The sequence below is a fragment of the Neospora caninum genome, chromosome XI (genome assembly GCF_000208865.1).
Source record: "Neospora caninum Liverpool complete genome, chromosome XI".
Classification (NCBI taxonomy): Eukaryota; Apicomplexa; class Conoidasida; order Eucoccidiorida; family Sarcocystidae; genus Neospora; species Neospora caninum.
The window spans coordinates 3,384,448-3,400,836 of record NC_018397.1 but is presented as its reverse complement, the minus strand read 5'-3'; the positions used below and the strand labels follow the sequence as shown (position 1 = coordinate 3,400,836).

The 16,389-nt window shown below is 56.6% G+C and overlaps 2 protein-coding genes across 2 annotated transcripts; both read left to right on the top strand.

Annotated features, from left to right (window-relative positions):
- Positions 1-3,442: 3,442 nt before the first annotated feature.
- On the top strand, positions 3,443-4,849 carry NCLIV_057030 (conserved hypothetical protein; the record flags this gene model as incomplete). Its single annotated transcript, XM_003885259.1, has 1 exon — positions 3,443-4,849. The coding sequence occupies one exon, from the start codon at positions 3,443-3,445 to the stop codon at positions 4,847-4,849; it is 1,407 nt and encodes a 468-aa protein (XP_003885308.1).
- Positions 4,850-7,352: 2,503 nt separating this feature from the next.
- On the top strand, positions 7,353-15,194 carry NCLIV_057020 (conserved hypothetical protein; the record flags this gene model as incomplete). The annotated part of the gene is made up of 7 exons (XM_003885258.1): positions 7,353-10,997; positions 11,564-11,911; positions 12,509-12,619; positions 13,073-13,319; positions 13,758-13,814; positions 14,404-14,599; positions 15,158-15,194. The coding sequence occupies 7 exons, from the start codon at positions 7,353-7,355 to the stop codon at positions 15,192-15,194; spliced, it is 4,641 nt and encodes a 1,546-aa protein (XP_003885307.1).
- Positions 15,195-16,389: the final 1,195 nt, after the last annotated feature.

Here is a 16,389-nt window from a genome sequence, read left to right as displayed (position 1 = left end):
GGGGGGGGGGCGTCACGTACATAATATTATCAATAGTCTTTGTTCGTATGGCGACAAAAAAAAGACCCGCGCGAGAGTACAAGAGTTTGTGGTCTGACAGTATTCTCGAGTTGACCCATCCACGTCGTTGGATTTATGATATGTCAGAGAGGGCAGCAAATTAGCAACATACAGCAAACCAATGGCAAAGGAAGCATGCCAGATCGAGGCGTTCCGCGCGCCGCATTCGAACCAGAGATCTTTTCCCGTGAATGGAGGTTTGTGGCTACGCCTCATGATTTATAGGGGAGGAAACCGTGGACCCTTTCCGGACTCTCTGTAGCACTGTGAACTGTGCCGTAGGAGCTGCTTCACGGACAGGCAGCACCCCGTTGATGATTCCGACGGTAATTGCTATCTTGGCCAAAGAAACGGCATCGCTCTCTTTCGCCAAATTTGGGGAGGTGCTGTATCATGGCACTTGCAAACGTGCCACGCGTGTAGCCAAAGGAGCCCTGAGTGCAGGTAAGTATGGCAGAAAGACTGACACGGTCCTGTACCGAGGCCCCGCGCAGTAATATAAGCCGCGACAACGTGAAGACCACGTAACGCTGCTGCCGAACTATCTGTGACCCACGCACAACGGGTAGAAAGGCGATGAAAGAAAGCGCATCCAACAGTCCCATACATCTTGCTCTACTGCAGAGCCCTACGCAGGCTGTATGGTATACACCCTCATATTGAATATTGCCTTTGTTTGCAACACAAATGTTGGCACAGATTGGCATGATCATGTCACTTCGATCCATCTCTCGTGGCACACAGTGGCGCGTAAGAACCCGCGCCCGTGCTGCCCAGAACCATGGAGTTTGCTCCACGCCCAGCATGGTTTGCGAATAAATTAGCTGGGCCGGAAAACAACGGTGCAGAGGGCAGATGCTGGCTTCAAATAGCTGACAAGCCAGCCTTTGTTTCACGCTGCAGACACGAGGACACAGCTCGGTCGCTACGTTGCACTGTCTTTTCTCATCTACCCTCAGTGACAGAGCCGGGATATATACCTTGCAGAATGCTTGCTCCAGTTCAAGACGTCAGCACAGAGAACTCGCTTCGGAAATCCACTCAATGTTCTAAGATTATCGCAAGCTCCGTCAGAGAGATGCGTATATGCCGTCGGCAGTGACCCTGCCACTCAATGCCCAGTCACCTGAGCACCAGATTTACGCGAAAAAAAAGAATCGGAGTATTGCTATGCTACTCGACAGGCAATTGGGATGGGTTTATTTCCAGCTAAGGGATGGTGCTAAGGAGCGTTTCAAAGGTCTACCAAATTGGGAAGCGGATAGTCACCTTCGCTGAAGTTGTAAGATATCTACGGTCACCCAGCTTTCAGGTGCTGAAGAGTCCCGAAGCTTGTGTCTCTGGGCACAAGATGGTTCTTTCGGAACAGGCAAGGCGAGGGTTAGATCCAGGAGTGTCTGTCTGACCGGAGCTCCAGCTCCACAGGACCCCAGATCAAGCGCACAGGAGAAAATCCACGTGAGGTACAGAAATGGCGACCAAAAAAAAACTGGATATACGAGTTCGCGAGGTGCACGGCTGTCTCGACAGGCGTTCACTTCTTTGCTGTTGTAGCAGCCAAGCCAGAACACGTCAACGCTTACCATTGCCGTGCCTAGGAACATTCCGCAACAGCTCCGAGGTCACCTGGCAACCAAATTGCACCACTAGAGTCCCAGCTTCCACCTATTTAGAATCATTTCTGACGACTGCCAGCGAGCCAGGCAATTGTAGAGACATCTATAGGTAGAGTGGGAAAGCCCGTTTTATTTGGCGGGGCGTACCGATTGGAGTTTCTGGAGGGGTCACTCCACTTCAGCCCCAACTGGCCAAAACAAGATACGCCACTTGAACCTTTGTGAATGTTTTACCTTCACCTGTGCATCTTCCGTGGCGCCTCAACATCGCCGTTGCTGTCCTTTTGGCCGGGCCGATGCAGAATATGCAAACGTTTGTCCGAGGTGCTGCGAGAGGTCCGCCGTTTCGCTTTTGCACGTTGTTTTGGTTTTCTAGGCAGGCATCGCTCGTGCGAGCGCACAAGACACCAGTGCGGAGGGGGGGCGGAGAGTAGGGCGCTCTCGCGCGTTTTCGACTCAAGGCGACTCCGTCTCTCAGCTGCTGTCGAGCTCTGAGATTTCTGTGCACGCGTGAATTGATTGGGATTTCCTGTTCTCTTGTGCTTTTCCTTAAGCACGTCTTTTTGTGTCCCGTAGAGTGCGAGGGTTGGGAGAAACCCCGGTAGAAATCCTGGGTGGGGACGACGCTGTGGCATGGAGAAACTCGACCTAGAATGCAAGACAGTAACGTTCTGTTCCACCCGAGGAGACCCCGCTCGCACCAGGCGCCGACTGGAGACCAGCAGCAAAGGACGGCTGCCGCTATGCGCCCCCAAACAAGCTGGACATTCCTGCCATGGACTTTTCTCAGCGAGTCTCTTGCAAATGAGTTGTTTTGTGTGTTGGTGTCTGAAGAATGAAAAACAGCTTTCTCTGCCTCGCTTTGGGAAGATGTGCGCCCATGCCGCTTTCTTCCAGTTCTTGAGCATCTGTGAAGACACAGGCTTACTTTTTGAGTGCGCTGCGTCCGGGTGTCTTGCACTGGGGTCTGCCGCGTCGCTAGTTCTTTGATGAAAAGTCTGTAGAGCCGCTGTACGACCGCCAACAGGTCGCTTTCTCTTCCTGTGCCGTCTACCTGTCTCCAGTTTCTAGAGAAAATTGACCGTGTCGGTTTGACACGCCAGTGCTCGTCTGTGGATGGCGTATGCCTCGCGCACGGGTTCCGTCTCTCAACTCTCGTCTAGCAAGCGCCTGTCCCGCCGACAGATGTCACTCCGCTGTAAATCTTCGTGGACGAACAGCGTAGGTTCACAACACATTTGTGCTCTCATATGCACACGTTGCTGCAACGATGTGCTTGCTCATCAGGAGCGTGTTCGGTTTTAACTCGTGTACTTCTCTGCCCAAATTTAGAGGGGACATCGCTCTCGCGTCAATCGTGCTTCAGGAGCGGAAGCAAGCATGGACTTTGAAAAAGTGACTCTGCGCCTCGTGCCACAGAACTGAAGACTGCACTGGCTGCACATTTTTGTCTCTCACTGTCTTTCCCCCCTTTCGTCCCGTGTGCCCAAAATCCTGCCGTGCCCCGAGTATTTGGGGCGCTCTCCTTTATGCGGCCTTGTTTGTGTCGCCTCCCCTTGGAACGTCGCGGAGCGGAAAAAGCTCTCGCCTAACCAGAGTCCATCGCGACTTCGTTCTTGCTTTCGGACCATTTGACGGGGAGTGCAGCCAGTCTGCCTCATTCCTGCTTCCCGTCGCTCGGCGCGTTCTTGCTCTCTCGCGCCGCGAGTTCTGAACACCGGACTGGGGGACCGTCTGATCCTCTCGCTCTTCCCGTCCTCCACAGCATGAACCTCGATGAGGCCTACTGCCCGCCGCCGAGTCGTCACCACCGGCGACACCGCGAGCGGAAGTTGGATGCAGAATTATGTGAGGATCAGGAGAGCGGCGGCGCCTCGAGCCCTCAAAGTGGAGCGTCGCCTGTGGATGCCACCGGAGAGACCCTCTCGCTTTCGTCGACCTTCGATGGATATAGAGGCTTTTCAACGCCATCGATCATGCTGACGCAGAGTGGACACCTGCACAACATAGCAGGCGGCGCGAGTTCATTCCTCTCCGTTGCCGGCAACCCCGGTTACTTCGCCCAGCCCCAGAATGCCACATTCACCCCCCAACCAAACACAGGCTGCGCAACGATGGCCGTGCAGAGTTCCCCTTCGCCTGTCTTCCTTCCCGGCGATTGTCAGTCTGCGGTGTTCGTCCAGCAGGCGTCTCCCACGCAACAGTTTGTGGTTCGGCCAGGACAGCCGCAAGTCGCACTTCAGCCGACTCTCCACCAGGGCTGTGTCCAGGCGACCGGCCTCCAGCAAGGCGTCCAACCCGCGGGGTTGACACAGCCGCCGATGAGCCTCCAGTCAGGGATGCGACTGATTCCCGCAAACATCCCACAGACCGCTGTGCAATCGCCGTGTCAGACTCCCTTCGTGTTTCAGCCACAGCTTCACCAGGCGCCCGTCCAGGTTCACTCCCCGCCTGTGACGCTGGCCCCTGGCACCCCACAAATTACAGCTGCTGCCCCGGTTTGCTCCTCGTGTCTTCGCCCGGCCGAGCCAGCAGTATCTCTACCACACGGTTCGTGCCATCGGCCCTCCGCCTCCGAGCCTCAAATGTTAATTCTCCAGTCCCCCGCAGTTTCTTACCCACCAGGCGCCTCGGCGCTGTACGGCGGTTCCGGCGCTGCGGCGACCGTTCCTCTTGCTCAGACTGGAGCCATGCCGACAGCTTTTCCGCAGCTGCAGCCCCAAGTTCTTTGGCCTGCTCTACGCCAGGGCCAGCCTGTCTCTTGTTGCTACCCCGTTGGCGGTTCTGCCACAGCGGCCATGACTGTGGTCGGGTCACCTAAAGTAGCGATTCAGGGGGGATCCCCTGGAATGATGGTGTCGTCTGGGGGCCACGTGAATTTGCAGCTGCCTCAAGGAGTGGTGCTCGCCGTGCCTGGGATGGGATCGACGCCGGTCGCTGAAGCAGCTTCAGGACAGCCTGTGCTGGTCTTAGGAGGAGGCTCTGTCCTCAGGGATGCCTCTGGACTTGGCTACCCGACAGCGTTGAGTGCGGTGCCGCCGTCCATTGCAGCCCTCCAGGCCGGACACGTCTTCAGCCGAAGTGGAAAGAAGGGATCTGCGGGGGAGGGCGAAGACGGGAGAAAAGACCGGCAACAAACGGGAACCCTGTGGTGTGGACCAAGTGGCAGATGAAGGTATCTACTGCGGATGCTTGAGAATGGTTTGGTGGCGGAGAAGACTTCTCAGACGTGGAGGAAAATACTGACGGCAAGACGTCATGAACAGCGCGGAGAACCAGCGACCGCCAAAACACGGAGGACAGAGGAGCGTCGCCAACCCTCCAACGATTTCGTGGAGACTGTGGCGCCACCAGGTTTGGGCTCAGGGGTGCAAAGGGAGAGACTCCCTAGGGGTGACAACGAATCCTCAAGTGAGTTAACACAACAGGGTTCTTGGTGTTTTCCCAGAGGACAGGGGTTCTCGTCGGAGAATGGAAATGCACACATCTCCACTGAGAAACGCGATCGAGCATGTGAATGTGGAAGAGTATGAACTTTACGCCGCCTTCGAAGGGTTCTCTTCGCTTCCTGTCTGTAGGAAGTGCCAAGGCTCTCGAAAATAGCGACGACTCGTGGGCTGAGAAACGTGCACGGAAACTCCGACTGCATTTTGGTCCGGATTGGCCGTATACCGACGGAACCCGGGGGCCTCCGTTGCTTCCTTCGACGAGAATCTCCGGTAGACTGGTGCGCTCTCCCTTACAAGTCGCGGGAGACTCCCGCGCGTGCCTCAGTGCACATGCAGCTTTACAGAACAGAGCGATGCTGCTAGGTCCACCTCGGCACGCGGAACGTATCTCGCGTCATTTGTCAAGGCAAGTGATTCAGCTTCTATTCTCGCAGGAATGTCTTTTCTCATGGGCGAGACCCCTGCTGCAGGAAATACCGTGTTGAATACGAAGCTATGGCTTTTGGTGTCGTGTACTGAGCTTCGTGGTCGTGGGTCCGTGATGAAATTTGTGAACCACCGGGAAATTTTCTCTGGTTTCTTTGTTCATTCAAGAGTTACAACGACTTGTCGGCGCCTTCTGCTAGAAACCAGCAGGTCGACGGAAATCTGCTGGACCGGTTTGCAGAGACCACAGAAACGTACCGTAAAGGGGTTGTTAGCTCCGAAGGAAACCACAGCTGAAAACGGCCGCTGAGGAGATACCCCGCTCTCTGTTTCTGATGATATCTCCCGCCCAAAGCCGGAAGAAGATGCGACTGAAATTCTACCTCAGCGCAAGCAATTACTGAAGAAAGCGAGGATACTGTCTCAACCACTCTCGAAACGGTTTCGAAGTACCTGCACTCATATTCTTTCCGATTGGGGTTTTCTCTTGAAAGTTTCTACCGTTAAAAAAAACAGTCCTCGGCTGGGGACCCCTTATTACACTCCTGTTAAAACTTCAGAGGAGATGCAAGAGTTGCTGAAGTCGCGCCTGTCGAACGAACGCGCGCACACGCTACCGTATTGAGTTGAAACGGAATTGCCTTGCAAAGTTTATGAACAGACAACAGTTACAGCCTGACTCAATAGAGGCAATGCACTTGCCGTAGAGTGCACGAGCAACAACTTCGGTGCCTTTCCCCTGACTCTGGACTGTTGATGAATTCCTTCCTCTGACCTCGCTCAAAAGCGACACTCTATTTGGTTAAGACCCGAGAGTATGTGACACGTGAGCTGTCCGCAACAGAATCTCTGGTCCGGTTTCCGACGAGACGGCACCGTTGTCTTCACACCTTAGAGTACAGACGCGGCATTGGTGACAAGTCGAGTTCTCCCATGCTTGTTTATTGTCGACAGAATAGAACCGCGCATTTTCCTCTCTAGGATAACTGGTCGCTTTGCCCTCCTGCGCGTCACCTACACTGGATTCAGGAAAATCGAACTTCTGGTCCAGTTTGGGATTTGCGTGTTGCAACGCCAGTCTAAGACTACTTGCACGAATCGCTAATTAAGACTACTTGCACGAATCGCTAATCTCCCTTTGTCGGTCCAGCGAACGCCGTCACCTAGCCAGCATCTCGCATCTGTGTTGCGCGGTTCCAGGACACGAACGCGTGCTCAAACGGAATTCTCGACTCGTGAAAGTTTCGGCAGTTTGAGCAGACTGCCGTCGACGCCGTTGACGTCGCAGTGCTGTCTCCGGCCAACCGCATGCACACATTTGTGACATGTGTCTTTTCTCGCAACGTAGAGCGCGGCAAGACGGTGAAATCGGCTACCCTTCGGGATGACATATTTTAAAGACGTCTGCCGATATGCGCCGCAGCGTATCAAGTTTTCTACTTGTTCTTTGGTCGTGCTCTCACTCCTTGTCTCCCTTCTCAGCCTTTTTCGCTAATGACCCACCGTCGCGCGGCTTTGCTGGGGCTTCGAGCAATAAGGTTCTCCCCCAGAGATAGCGAGAGTCAGTTCTTTAGTTCTTTCTCTTTGCGACTCGTTCACACCGTTTCTCGTGTGCAGGCTGTCGCCCGTGGAAAGCTGCCGTCAAACTGCGGACTCCCTGGAGCCACGCGGGCGCAGATCCCGGGGTCTTTGGCCTTGGGTGCTTCGTGACTCTCCCCTCTCTCCAAAGTTTTTGGGACTCGGACGCGAGGAAACCTGTTAAACGAACGCTCCAGTCGACATCTGGAGGAAACGGTCCTCGATGAGTGCATCGGGGCATCTTCGGCGGGCGGGGCCGCCGCCAGGATCTGCTTCCTGCTGGAGAGCGGTGCGGCAGCCTTCCCGGAGCCTCCACAGCGACGCGCGTCGAGGGGCGACTTCTGACTCTCTCATTTTCCGATATGGAAGACAGGGGACGAGACTTTCGGGCCAGTTCCTCTCACCTGTGCAAGTTCACGGCGGGAAGACGCCCCCGTCCCTTTCACTGATCGATCACTCGGCTGTCCGCTCGTCTATTCGTCAGGTCTCCGTGTCTCCTTCTTGCTCGTCATTTGCGTTGCCTTCCTCCTTCTCGCGCTCCCCTAGTTCTTCCTGTCCGTCCCTTTCGCCGGAACTTGAACAGCCGTCGTGCCGGCAGCGACTGCCTTTTCGCCCCGGCCGCTTTTCTGTTTTTCTTGACGTGGCTTCTCGCCCTCTCAGCCACGCAGCCACGCCGCACGCGTCCGTTCTGAGGCAGCCTCCTTTTCCAGCAGCGCCCGAACCCGCTTCGTCTCTCGGACCGGGAGAAACGTCTGAACTCTCTGCATTTCGAGAGGGACCGCCTTTCTCGTTTCCCGGTAAGCGACAGCCTGCGGGATTGCCTGACACGCAGGATGGAGCCGCTGAAGAGCGAAAGGAGAGGGAGGTCTACGGGGCGATTCTGGAGCGCTATCGGGCTCTGCTGTACGCGATTCCACACGTCGGAGCAAGTGAACAGAAAGACGCGCATGCACACGAAGAGGAAGGCCTCGGCGACGGGACCCGTCCAGAAGCTGTTGGCCACGGACTCTGGGGAAAGAAGGCGAACCGACAAAATGTGATTGAGTTCCTCGTTGCCAGTGAAGAGGGCCTTCGGCTCTGTGACACCAAAGGCTTCGTCGATATCGCCACCCTTCCAGTCCTTCGTCTTCCCCTTCCTCCGCCTCTTTTGTCGCACTTTGTCCGCGCTCTTGTCGAAGTCGCTCTCGACTCGCCGTCTCTCCGCCCACTCCGCACGTGCGTCGAAAAACTCGTCTCTGATGGAGAAAATCATGCAGATCAGTCTGAGCCTCCCGCAGCCTGTTCTCCCTCGTCTTCGCCCTCCTTTCCATCCGTCACGGCTTCACTCTCTCCCTCACAGAGTGAAGAGTTACGTCTCGCATGCAGTCAGGTCGAACAGGCTTGGGGCCTGCCTCGCCTCGTCAACTTCTACATCATAGTCTGTACGCTGGATCGGCGTGGTGTTCTGAGGGATGTTCCTGGCGGTTCCAAACTCCGAAACATGGCAACTCTAGGACTGCTGTCGACTCTGAAAAACGGCGACGGAGAGCGACTCCCTGTGTCGCCGGCACAGCTCCTCCAAGCCCTGTCTAGCACGCCTCAGGGAAAAGGAGACTGCCACACCACGGCCCTGGAAAGGGCTCTTCAGGGAGCTATCGCTCGCCGTCTTATAGACGAATATTCCGCCCCGACTGATGAGAGTTTCGAACGACAAGAGCACCTCGTGTCCCGTCTGCAGTTCCTCTCCAGAACTTTGCGCGCCGTGCTTGCCCGCCAGGCTCTGCATTCTTCCCTCCTGCCGGCTCTGGAACAGAGCCTGACAGGCGTGGTTCGTCAATTAGAAACGGAGCACACTCGACTGCGCCGGCGCCTGGCCGGAGACGCCAAGGCCCAGGAAACTGCACCATCCCTCAGCGCTCTCGTCGCATGCCACGCAGCTCTCCTTCCGAGTCTCGCGGACTGCGTCGTTGCATCGGAACTTCTCCAGCAAAGGCTCTCGGCCTCGACAAAGACCGAGGCGAGCGGCGTGGATGCGAAGCAGAAGACAGAGCTGTTTTCTGGTCGGGGAGAACTGAATGGACACTCACGCACCGTGAGACGAGGGGGGGACAGCGGGCGCGTCCGGGAAGCGCACGAGAATCTTCGAAGAAGCTTTGTCGCTCTTCAGACGCAGGTATTTCAGGCTGCGCGTCAAGCTGTGGAGGAAGACGCACAGCTGGGACACAACGGATTTACGCAGCAACTTGTTCGATACCTGAAAGAGCCGCTGCGGGCTGCCGTGTATCTGCAGCAAAACGCTCGGAAGATGGAAATGATGAATGGAAACGCTGTATCCCACAGGCCGCTTGATGTCGAATTTACCCGAGGCCAGCACGACAACCTCAGTAGAAAGCACACCGAAAGTCCACTTGTTGGTTCCAGAATCCGCCGGACGCGAGTAGACGAAAGTGCAGCTGGGGAGGGAAACGCGTGGAAACGAACCGAAAGCCTTCTGGACGCCCTTGGAGGTCCTTTGGTGGAGTTCCTGGAGTGTCTGTACACCAGTGCAACTGTGCGGGCGGCCACGCCCGTGGGGAAAGGACACACAGGTTTCGAACGGACGTCAATGCCGTGTAGAGCTGAAGGTACCTCAGCTTCGAGAGCAGAGCCACAGCCAAAATGGACTCCAGCCTCCTCTTCATTCTCAGAAACACCGGCGGAAACGGCTCAAGAGGCTGCTGCCCCATCTCGTGTACAGACAGCGTATCCGCATGTTCCGCCTAACTCTCCGTTTGCTCTCTTAGCTACCACGTCGCGTCTTCCCGAAGCGCAGGCTGTCGCTTCGTCCACTCCGCAGGCAGAAGGGGGGGCCTCTCTTCAGGCGGCTCCGTCTCCCTTCACTTCGTATCTCGGCGCAGGGGGGACATCGCATGCGCTCGGAAATGGAGAGTCTGTGAGGCCGGAACTTGCTGTGGATGGGCGGGAAGCGGCAGGTAGGCGTGGGCTTCTCGACGAGCTCCAGGACGAGGGAGGGGTGCTCCAGCTGGCGTCAGTCTTTCTTCGGCAGTCTGACGCAGATTGCGGGAAGCTGTATGACGTTCTGCTCCCGCTCCTACCAGAGCTTCCGAAGCCCTGTCTCCTTCAGCTTTTGAAAATCCTTTCTCAAGTCGGTCTTCTGCCTACCTTGTCGGTCGAATCGCCTCCACCTCCGATTTCGGCTGCCCCTGCCGCCACGCCCGTTGTGACGGCGTCCCCCGCTTCGTTCCTCGCAGCACAGCTGGCGGCGCGGCTCGTGCGAGAACCGTCGAAAAAGGCAGAAGAGCAGACGAGCTGGTCGGAGGGAGAGAAAAGTCCCGCAAAGAGTAGGGAAAGGAGCACCAACGAGAGCAACGCTTCGCTGAACCGCGGGGAAAGCGTGGCGAACCCAGAAGTGGGCGAGGAGCTGCAGCCCGGCGTAGGTACACCAGGAGCCTGTGCACACGCCAGTGACGCGAGGGGTGACTCAGGGGGTTGCTTGTCTCAGGAAAACGGCGCGGCCAATCCGCCGTGTCACCCTGATGGCTCGCGTCCGATGCCGCTCTTTGACGCGATTGTCGCCGAGCTGGAGAGACGCCGTCGATGCGCCGGAAACCTCTCGGGAAACAGCCGACGTCAGGGGGCGCCTCCCGAAGGTGAGGAGGACTGGATGAGCGTCGGAGACCTTCTTCTCTTGTCGGCGTGCTACGGGACGAAAGAAATCGCGAAGGAAGTGAGAAACCCTTCGTCGCTCGTCTTCTTCTCGGACAGTTTGCCGTCTCTGGCGGCGGCGCGACTCCAGTCTCTCGTTCAAGAAGCACGTGAAGAAAAGGACAAGACTCCTGGAGAACAAGCTGCGTTGTTGGTGGCTCGAGTGACACAAGCTGTCGAGGCGGTAAGCGCCAGTCTTCGAGCATCTAGGCGGCTGCTCTCTAGCGCACACGGCGCCCCCTTGGGTGTCTTGGGAGATCAGATGGACGCACGAGCTGGACACTGTGCCTGCTGACCGCTCTCGTTTTATCCTCCCCGGTGCTACCTCGGAGGAGGCGGCCGCCGTCCTGTCTCGGCACGCTGAGAACAGAGGCGTAGGCGCCCGTTGCACAGGGTTGCCGAGGAGAGTATACACGATTACTCCACGCGACGTGTGTGTGTGTAGGAATTGATCCTAGCAGACCATTAACAAGCAGTGCCAAGAGCCGGCAGCTGCACTCTCTCCGTTTTCGGTTCGTGATGCCTCGGCACAGTCTGTCGCTTGTCAATGTCTCTTTTGCTGGCAGTCGCCGCGCTCCCGTGAATCCTTTCTTCTCAGAGACACGTCCCACTGTGCTCCGTCACGGATTGCGTGACACCCGAAGGCTCCCAGTGTGGCACATACCTAGATAGACAGCCCAGCTGATACTTAAATGTTTTCGCGCGCGGCGTCTCTAACTCAAGTGACCTTGCCGTTTCCGTCCTCGTCAGGTCCACCGGCACAGCGCCTGCATGCCCCACGCAGCGTCGCCAGCTAAACCGTCGCTCGACCCTTGCACGGAGCGTCCTTCGCCTTCGGCAGCCGCCTCGGATTCGAGGCCCGACGCGACGGCGTTCGCGTCTTCGCCGTTCTCGCCCTCGCGAGGCCTGGCCTCCATGGAGATGTCCCGTTTCTTTGAAGTCGCCGCCAATGTGTGTTCCCCTTTGGTTGTTAACCTTCCGGCTGCGTCGCTCGGACTGCTTCTCGGCGCGCTTTCCCGAGGGACGTTCAGCCACACGCAAGAGTTGAAGACTGCAGGCGCTGGCCTTCCGGGCCGTGAATCCTGGGCAGAGAGCACGGTGAGACCAAACTGCGGCACACGCCAGCTGCGTAACGTAGAGTCCACACGATCTGGCACCTTTTTAGTGCGCGCGCGGGTCGTAAACACATGCCTTTTGGGCTGCAACCCTGGAAAACGGGAACAGGGAGAAGCGCGTTCCCCGTCACTCTTGGTCCGCGGCTCCATTTTCGCTTCCGCTTTGCTGCGACTTAAACAGAACCGTCGTATGCACACCGCGAGAAAGATGTCCTCTTGCAGCGGCGAGGTAACACGACTTTCCATCCTAAAGGACTCCGCCACAGAGTGCGCCAGGAGTTGAACCGCACATCGACGTGAGTGACGCCGCGAGAAACGGAAGTTCGCTCCGAATGCCTTCGTCGCGAGCGGCGCGTCCAGAGATCCTCTTTCGCCTCGTTCGCAGCCACACCACGTGGAACGGCTCGAACGTTACGGCGGTAGAGCGGCTGTCGAAAGAGGCGGTCTACCACAGAGAAAGGACGCAATGGCCGCGGCGATCTCGGCCTCCGTGGCCTCGCCCCCTGCGTGCCAAAAACAGCCCAGTCGGCGGCTGCTGAAACCCAGAGACGACGGCGTTTTGTCCTCGTGTGCTTTCCAGGAGCAGACGGAGGACGCGCTACGGATGTGGAAAGCACACGCAGAGGTCCACAACGGAGTTGCGAAGTCTCTGCTACAGCGCCACATGGTGCCGATGCTCACGAGTGGCCAGGTAGGAGCTTTTGACGTGTAAAAAAGGAGAAGGGAACTGGCAAGTCTTCCGATTCGCTTCACGGGGATGTTCGATGCTCAGACGTTTCTCGGTGATGGCGCGCCTTGCGGGGGACACAAGCATTTAGGGTTTGACAGCCAAGACACGGACGGTCTGTAGCGTAACAGGAGCAAAGACACGGACCCGCGAAACGGACCGTTTTCAGCAAACCGAGACGCTTCCCACGGGTATAGCGTCGTGCGCAGCAGAGGCCTCTCTCCTCACGATCTCGGTTCGTCTTCCTGACACACTTTGCGGAGGTTTAGACAGAAAAAACTGGTCCGAGTGTCGCCGTCGCTGCAGGCTTGATACGAAAGACTCGGCGACCGTCCTAGAGCCGTTTCGACTGGTGCATCGAAACGCTGGGCAAGGTGCCTGCGTGTTGCCTCACGAAAACCGTGCCACTGTGTGCAGGCGCGTCTCTTCCTGCTCTCGTTCCTCGGCCTTCTCCAACTTCGCGACGGCCTCGTCTCTCCCGTTGGTCGAGCAGCGTCGGAGAAGCCTTTGGGAGAGGTGCCGGTGTTTGCCTCTGCCTTCCTGCAAGACGCGCATGCAGCGGAGCTTTGGCGAGACACACAAGAGACATTCGAGGCGATGTTCCGGCAGATTCTCGCCGCTCTGGGGAGCCAAGTGCGGAGCGCGTCTGCGGCGTCTGATGATGGTGAGAAGGAGAAAGAGGAAGCTAAGAAAACCGGGGAAAGGATCTTTTGGAGTGAAGCCTTTTCCGAACCTTTGTGGGCTGAAGAGGCGAAAAACCGGTGCATGCGGGGTACCAAATATGGCATTGGAGAAAGGAGGTTTGGAATCTCTGTAGCAAGAAACTCACTTGTCCCCATGGTCGTGCATATTCGAGGAAGCCGGTGGCTATAGGAAGTAGATATAAAACTAAACCGGATGACTCTGCCATGGGCATTGAAACGACCCCACAGTTCAACGCTCGCATCACCAGCGAGAGAAAACTACTACTCAGATGCGGCCTCCGAATGCCTTTCTTGTGAAAGGGGAGATGCTACAAATCGTTTTCTGTCTCGTGCTTATACGGAGAAACGCTCTTTCTCATTTTGGCGTTTGTGTATCTGTATGCTCCCTTTTCTGAAAGATATTGCAGAAACACTTCACCTCATCAACGCTATCTCTCGGCTTTCGCCCAGAGCCGGTAACTCACGCACGCACCGGAGACAGATGCACACCCTGGCAAATTTGGTGACGCGTGGTCAATGAGGTTAAGAGCGGCGATTTCTGTAGCGGCGGTGACATGCATTCTCCGCCGTACGGGGAAAGAGGAGCCTCGTGGATCTGAGAAGAGGAAGCCTGCGTCGATTCGTTGCCCTTTTTTGTCTGAGGACTGTGCCGTTTCTTGGCATGCCGTAAGGTCTGCGAGCGTTGCCTCTCTCTACTCTGCCTACGTGTTCGTCTGCTTTGTTTGCTGCCTTTGAGCTTTCCAGTTCTTATCCTTGCTCTACGGTTTAAACCGGCGTCTCATGCTGTTTTCACAGCGTTTCCGAACCCTGAACGCGACATGGTCACATGCGCTTTCGCACTGCACTGTTCTATGTGCTGCATCTCTGAACCATGTGTCTGTACACCGCACGCAAACTGCATCTCTTTTCTTTCGACGAAACTTCCTTGGCTCAAAATCCGCCCGCCGTTCTCCGTTTGGCTGTTTCGGTCTGTCTTCTGCACGTGATCTGTTTGTCAAATGCAGAGGCTGCCTTCGTTTCCTTTTATGTGGGACGCGCTTTCAGCTGACCTTCTCGACACTGTTGGACTTCCTCTGGGACCTCCAGCGACTTCAGCCACGGGCCGCAGCCGCCTGCACTCGGGAGGCGGTTCCCTCGGGCCGAGTGTCTCTCTTCGGGAGCGACGAGAACGTCTGAAAGCCTTTTTTCAGTCGCCAGGACAGCTCGACGAGCGACGAGCGGCAGGCGCCTCTGTCTCCGGGTACACCAGCCGCCTCAATAGAGTTGCGGGAATGGAGAAGGCTGAAAAAAGTGGGGCGTCGGGGTGCCCACAAAGAGACAGACGAGAAACACTCGTGCGCAGATTGGAAGCGGGGAGCCTCCGTTCCGCGCGCGACGTGAGTCAGCGGCGTCCGTTGCAACGATGCAGCCCGAATTTAGATGACGCTCCGGAGCTCTGCGTTCGGGAGGATACGCGGCGACCGCCGATGTGCGTTTGATGAAAAGCAGAAAGGGAGGGATTTTGCATGCTCCCAGTGAGGCGCTTGCTGCTCTGTCGATTTAGGCAGGCTACGCCCCAATCGATAATCCTGCCGTAGGCCTCCCGCGTGGGCCAGGCAGCAACTGGCCGCTCACGGTTTAGGTCTGATTGCCAAGAGCGACGCAGCGGAAGGGTGGATTGGAAACCTCTTTCCGTCTGTCTGTTGCCTGTGCTTTTCATCTCGGCCCATTTATCTGATCTTGCCTTTGATTGCTGCGTGCGTGTCAGGAATTCACACGAGCGTTCCGACCGCCCCACAGGCGTCTCTGTCTCGCCGAGAGGCTTTCTCTCGCGCTGGCTCGGCCGTGGGTGGTGAACGGCAGGCGCGAACTACGAAAGAATGCCAAAAACTGGACTCCTTCCCACTCTTTGCAAGCACTATCACAGCAAGCAAATCACACCTGTGCGGCTGCTGATCCTCCCGAGAACAAACTTGTAGACCCGTTCCGTCGGGCAGCCCCGACATTTTCCTGCCGCCGTTGCGTTGTTTTCCGCCCGCTGTTCGGGCGCATTCTCCCCTGAGTGGCAATCAGAACTTCCAAGCGTGCTATCTTGGGAGACGACTGAAACAAAATGAACCGAAAGAGGGGATCGAAGCAGTCAGATGGTTTTCCCACCGTTCCGTGCGGGAAGGACCAGGAACGCACTGCTTTTTACGGTGTTGTACCCTGCGGGTGTTTCCCCGAAAGCGTTGTTGCGGGAAAGCGACTTTATCAAAATAAACGTGGCTCAACGGGACTTCCTTCCCTAAACGACTGAAACGCAGAAAGGACACAGGGGCCTGAGCACTTGCCTCGTGTATAAGATCAGTATGACTGGCTCTTGAAACCAGACCTAGGGGCGGCCCTTGGTTTCGTTCTGCTATTCGCTCTTGGCGGTGTACAACAGGAGTAGTTATGCGAAACGCAGGCTTTTTTGGATGTAACACCACTCATCCGCAACATGGAGGTTTGTCTGCATAGGTGTCTCGAGGCCGGTTCCAAAGTAGGCAGCCCTTGCACTACGGCTGAACAGATCATGCCTCCGGGCGCAAATACCGTTTCAGTGCAGAGGCATGCGGCCAAGAATGAAAGTTATGCTTCAATAGTGGAATAGATCCTTTATTTAACTCGACACACTCGAGCGTACACCTCGTCCCGAGCACAGGGGTGCCGTCTTGTGCACCTTTCGGTTCAAGACCACCGCACGGGCTTCTTATTCCAGATCTTTGAGGTTGATACGGCGGAGCTCAGCTGCAGGTTCCTTGTGTAAGCCGGAAACGGGACAAGGATCCACACAGGCTTTACCGACACACAGCAGTATGCACCCGGTACACCACCACCAGTGAGTTTCTCCTTGTTTGCCGCTCTCCACAAGCTTTCAGTGAAAACTCTGTTAAATACAGCTTCACACGCGACAGAAGCTCGCGATGTCTGTTCATCGCCTCACACATCATTTGGGGGTGCTTTCCTGCCAGGCGCCGGAAAGGACGTCCAGTTGTCAACGAACGTCACGCCGAATGCCGTATCTTG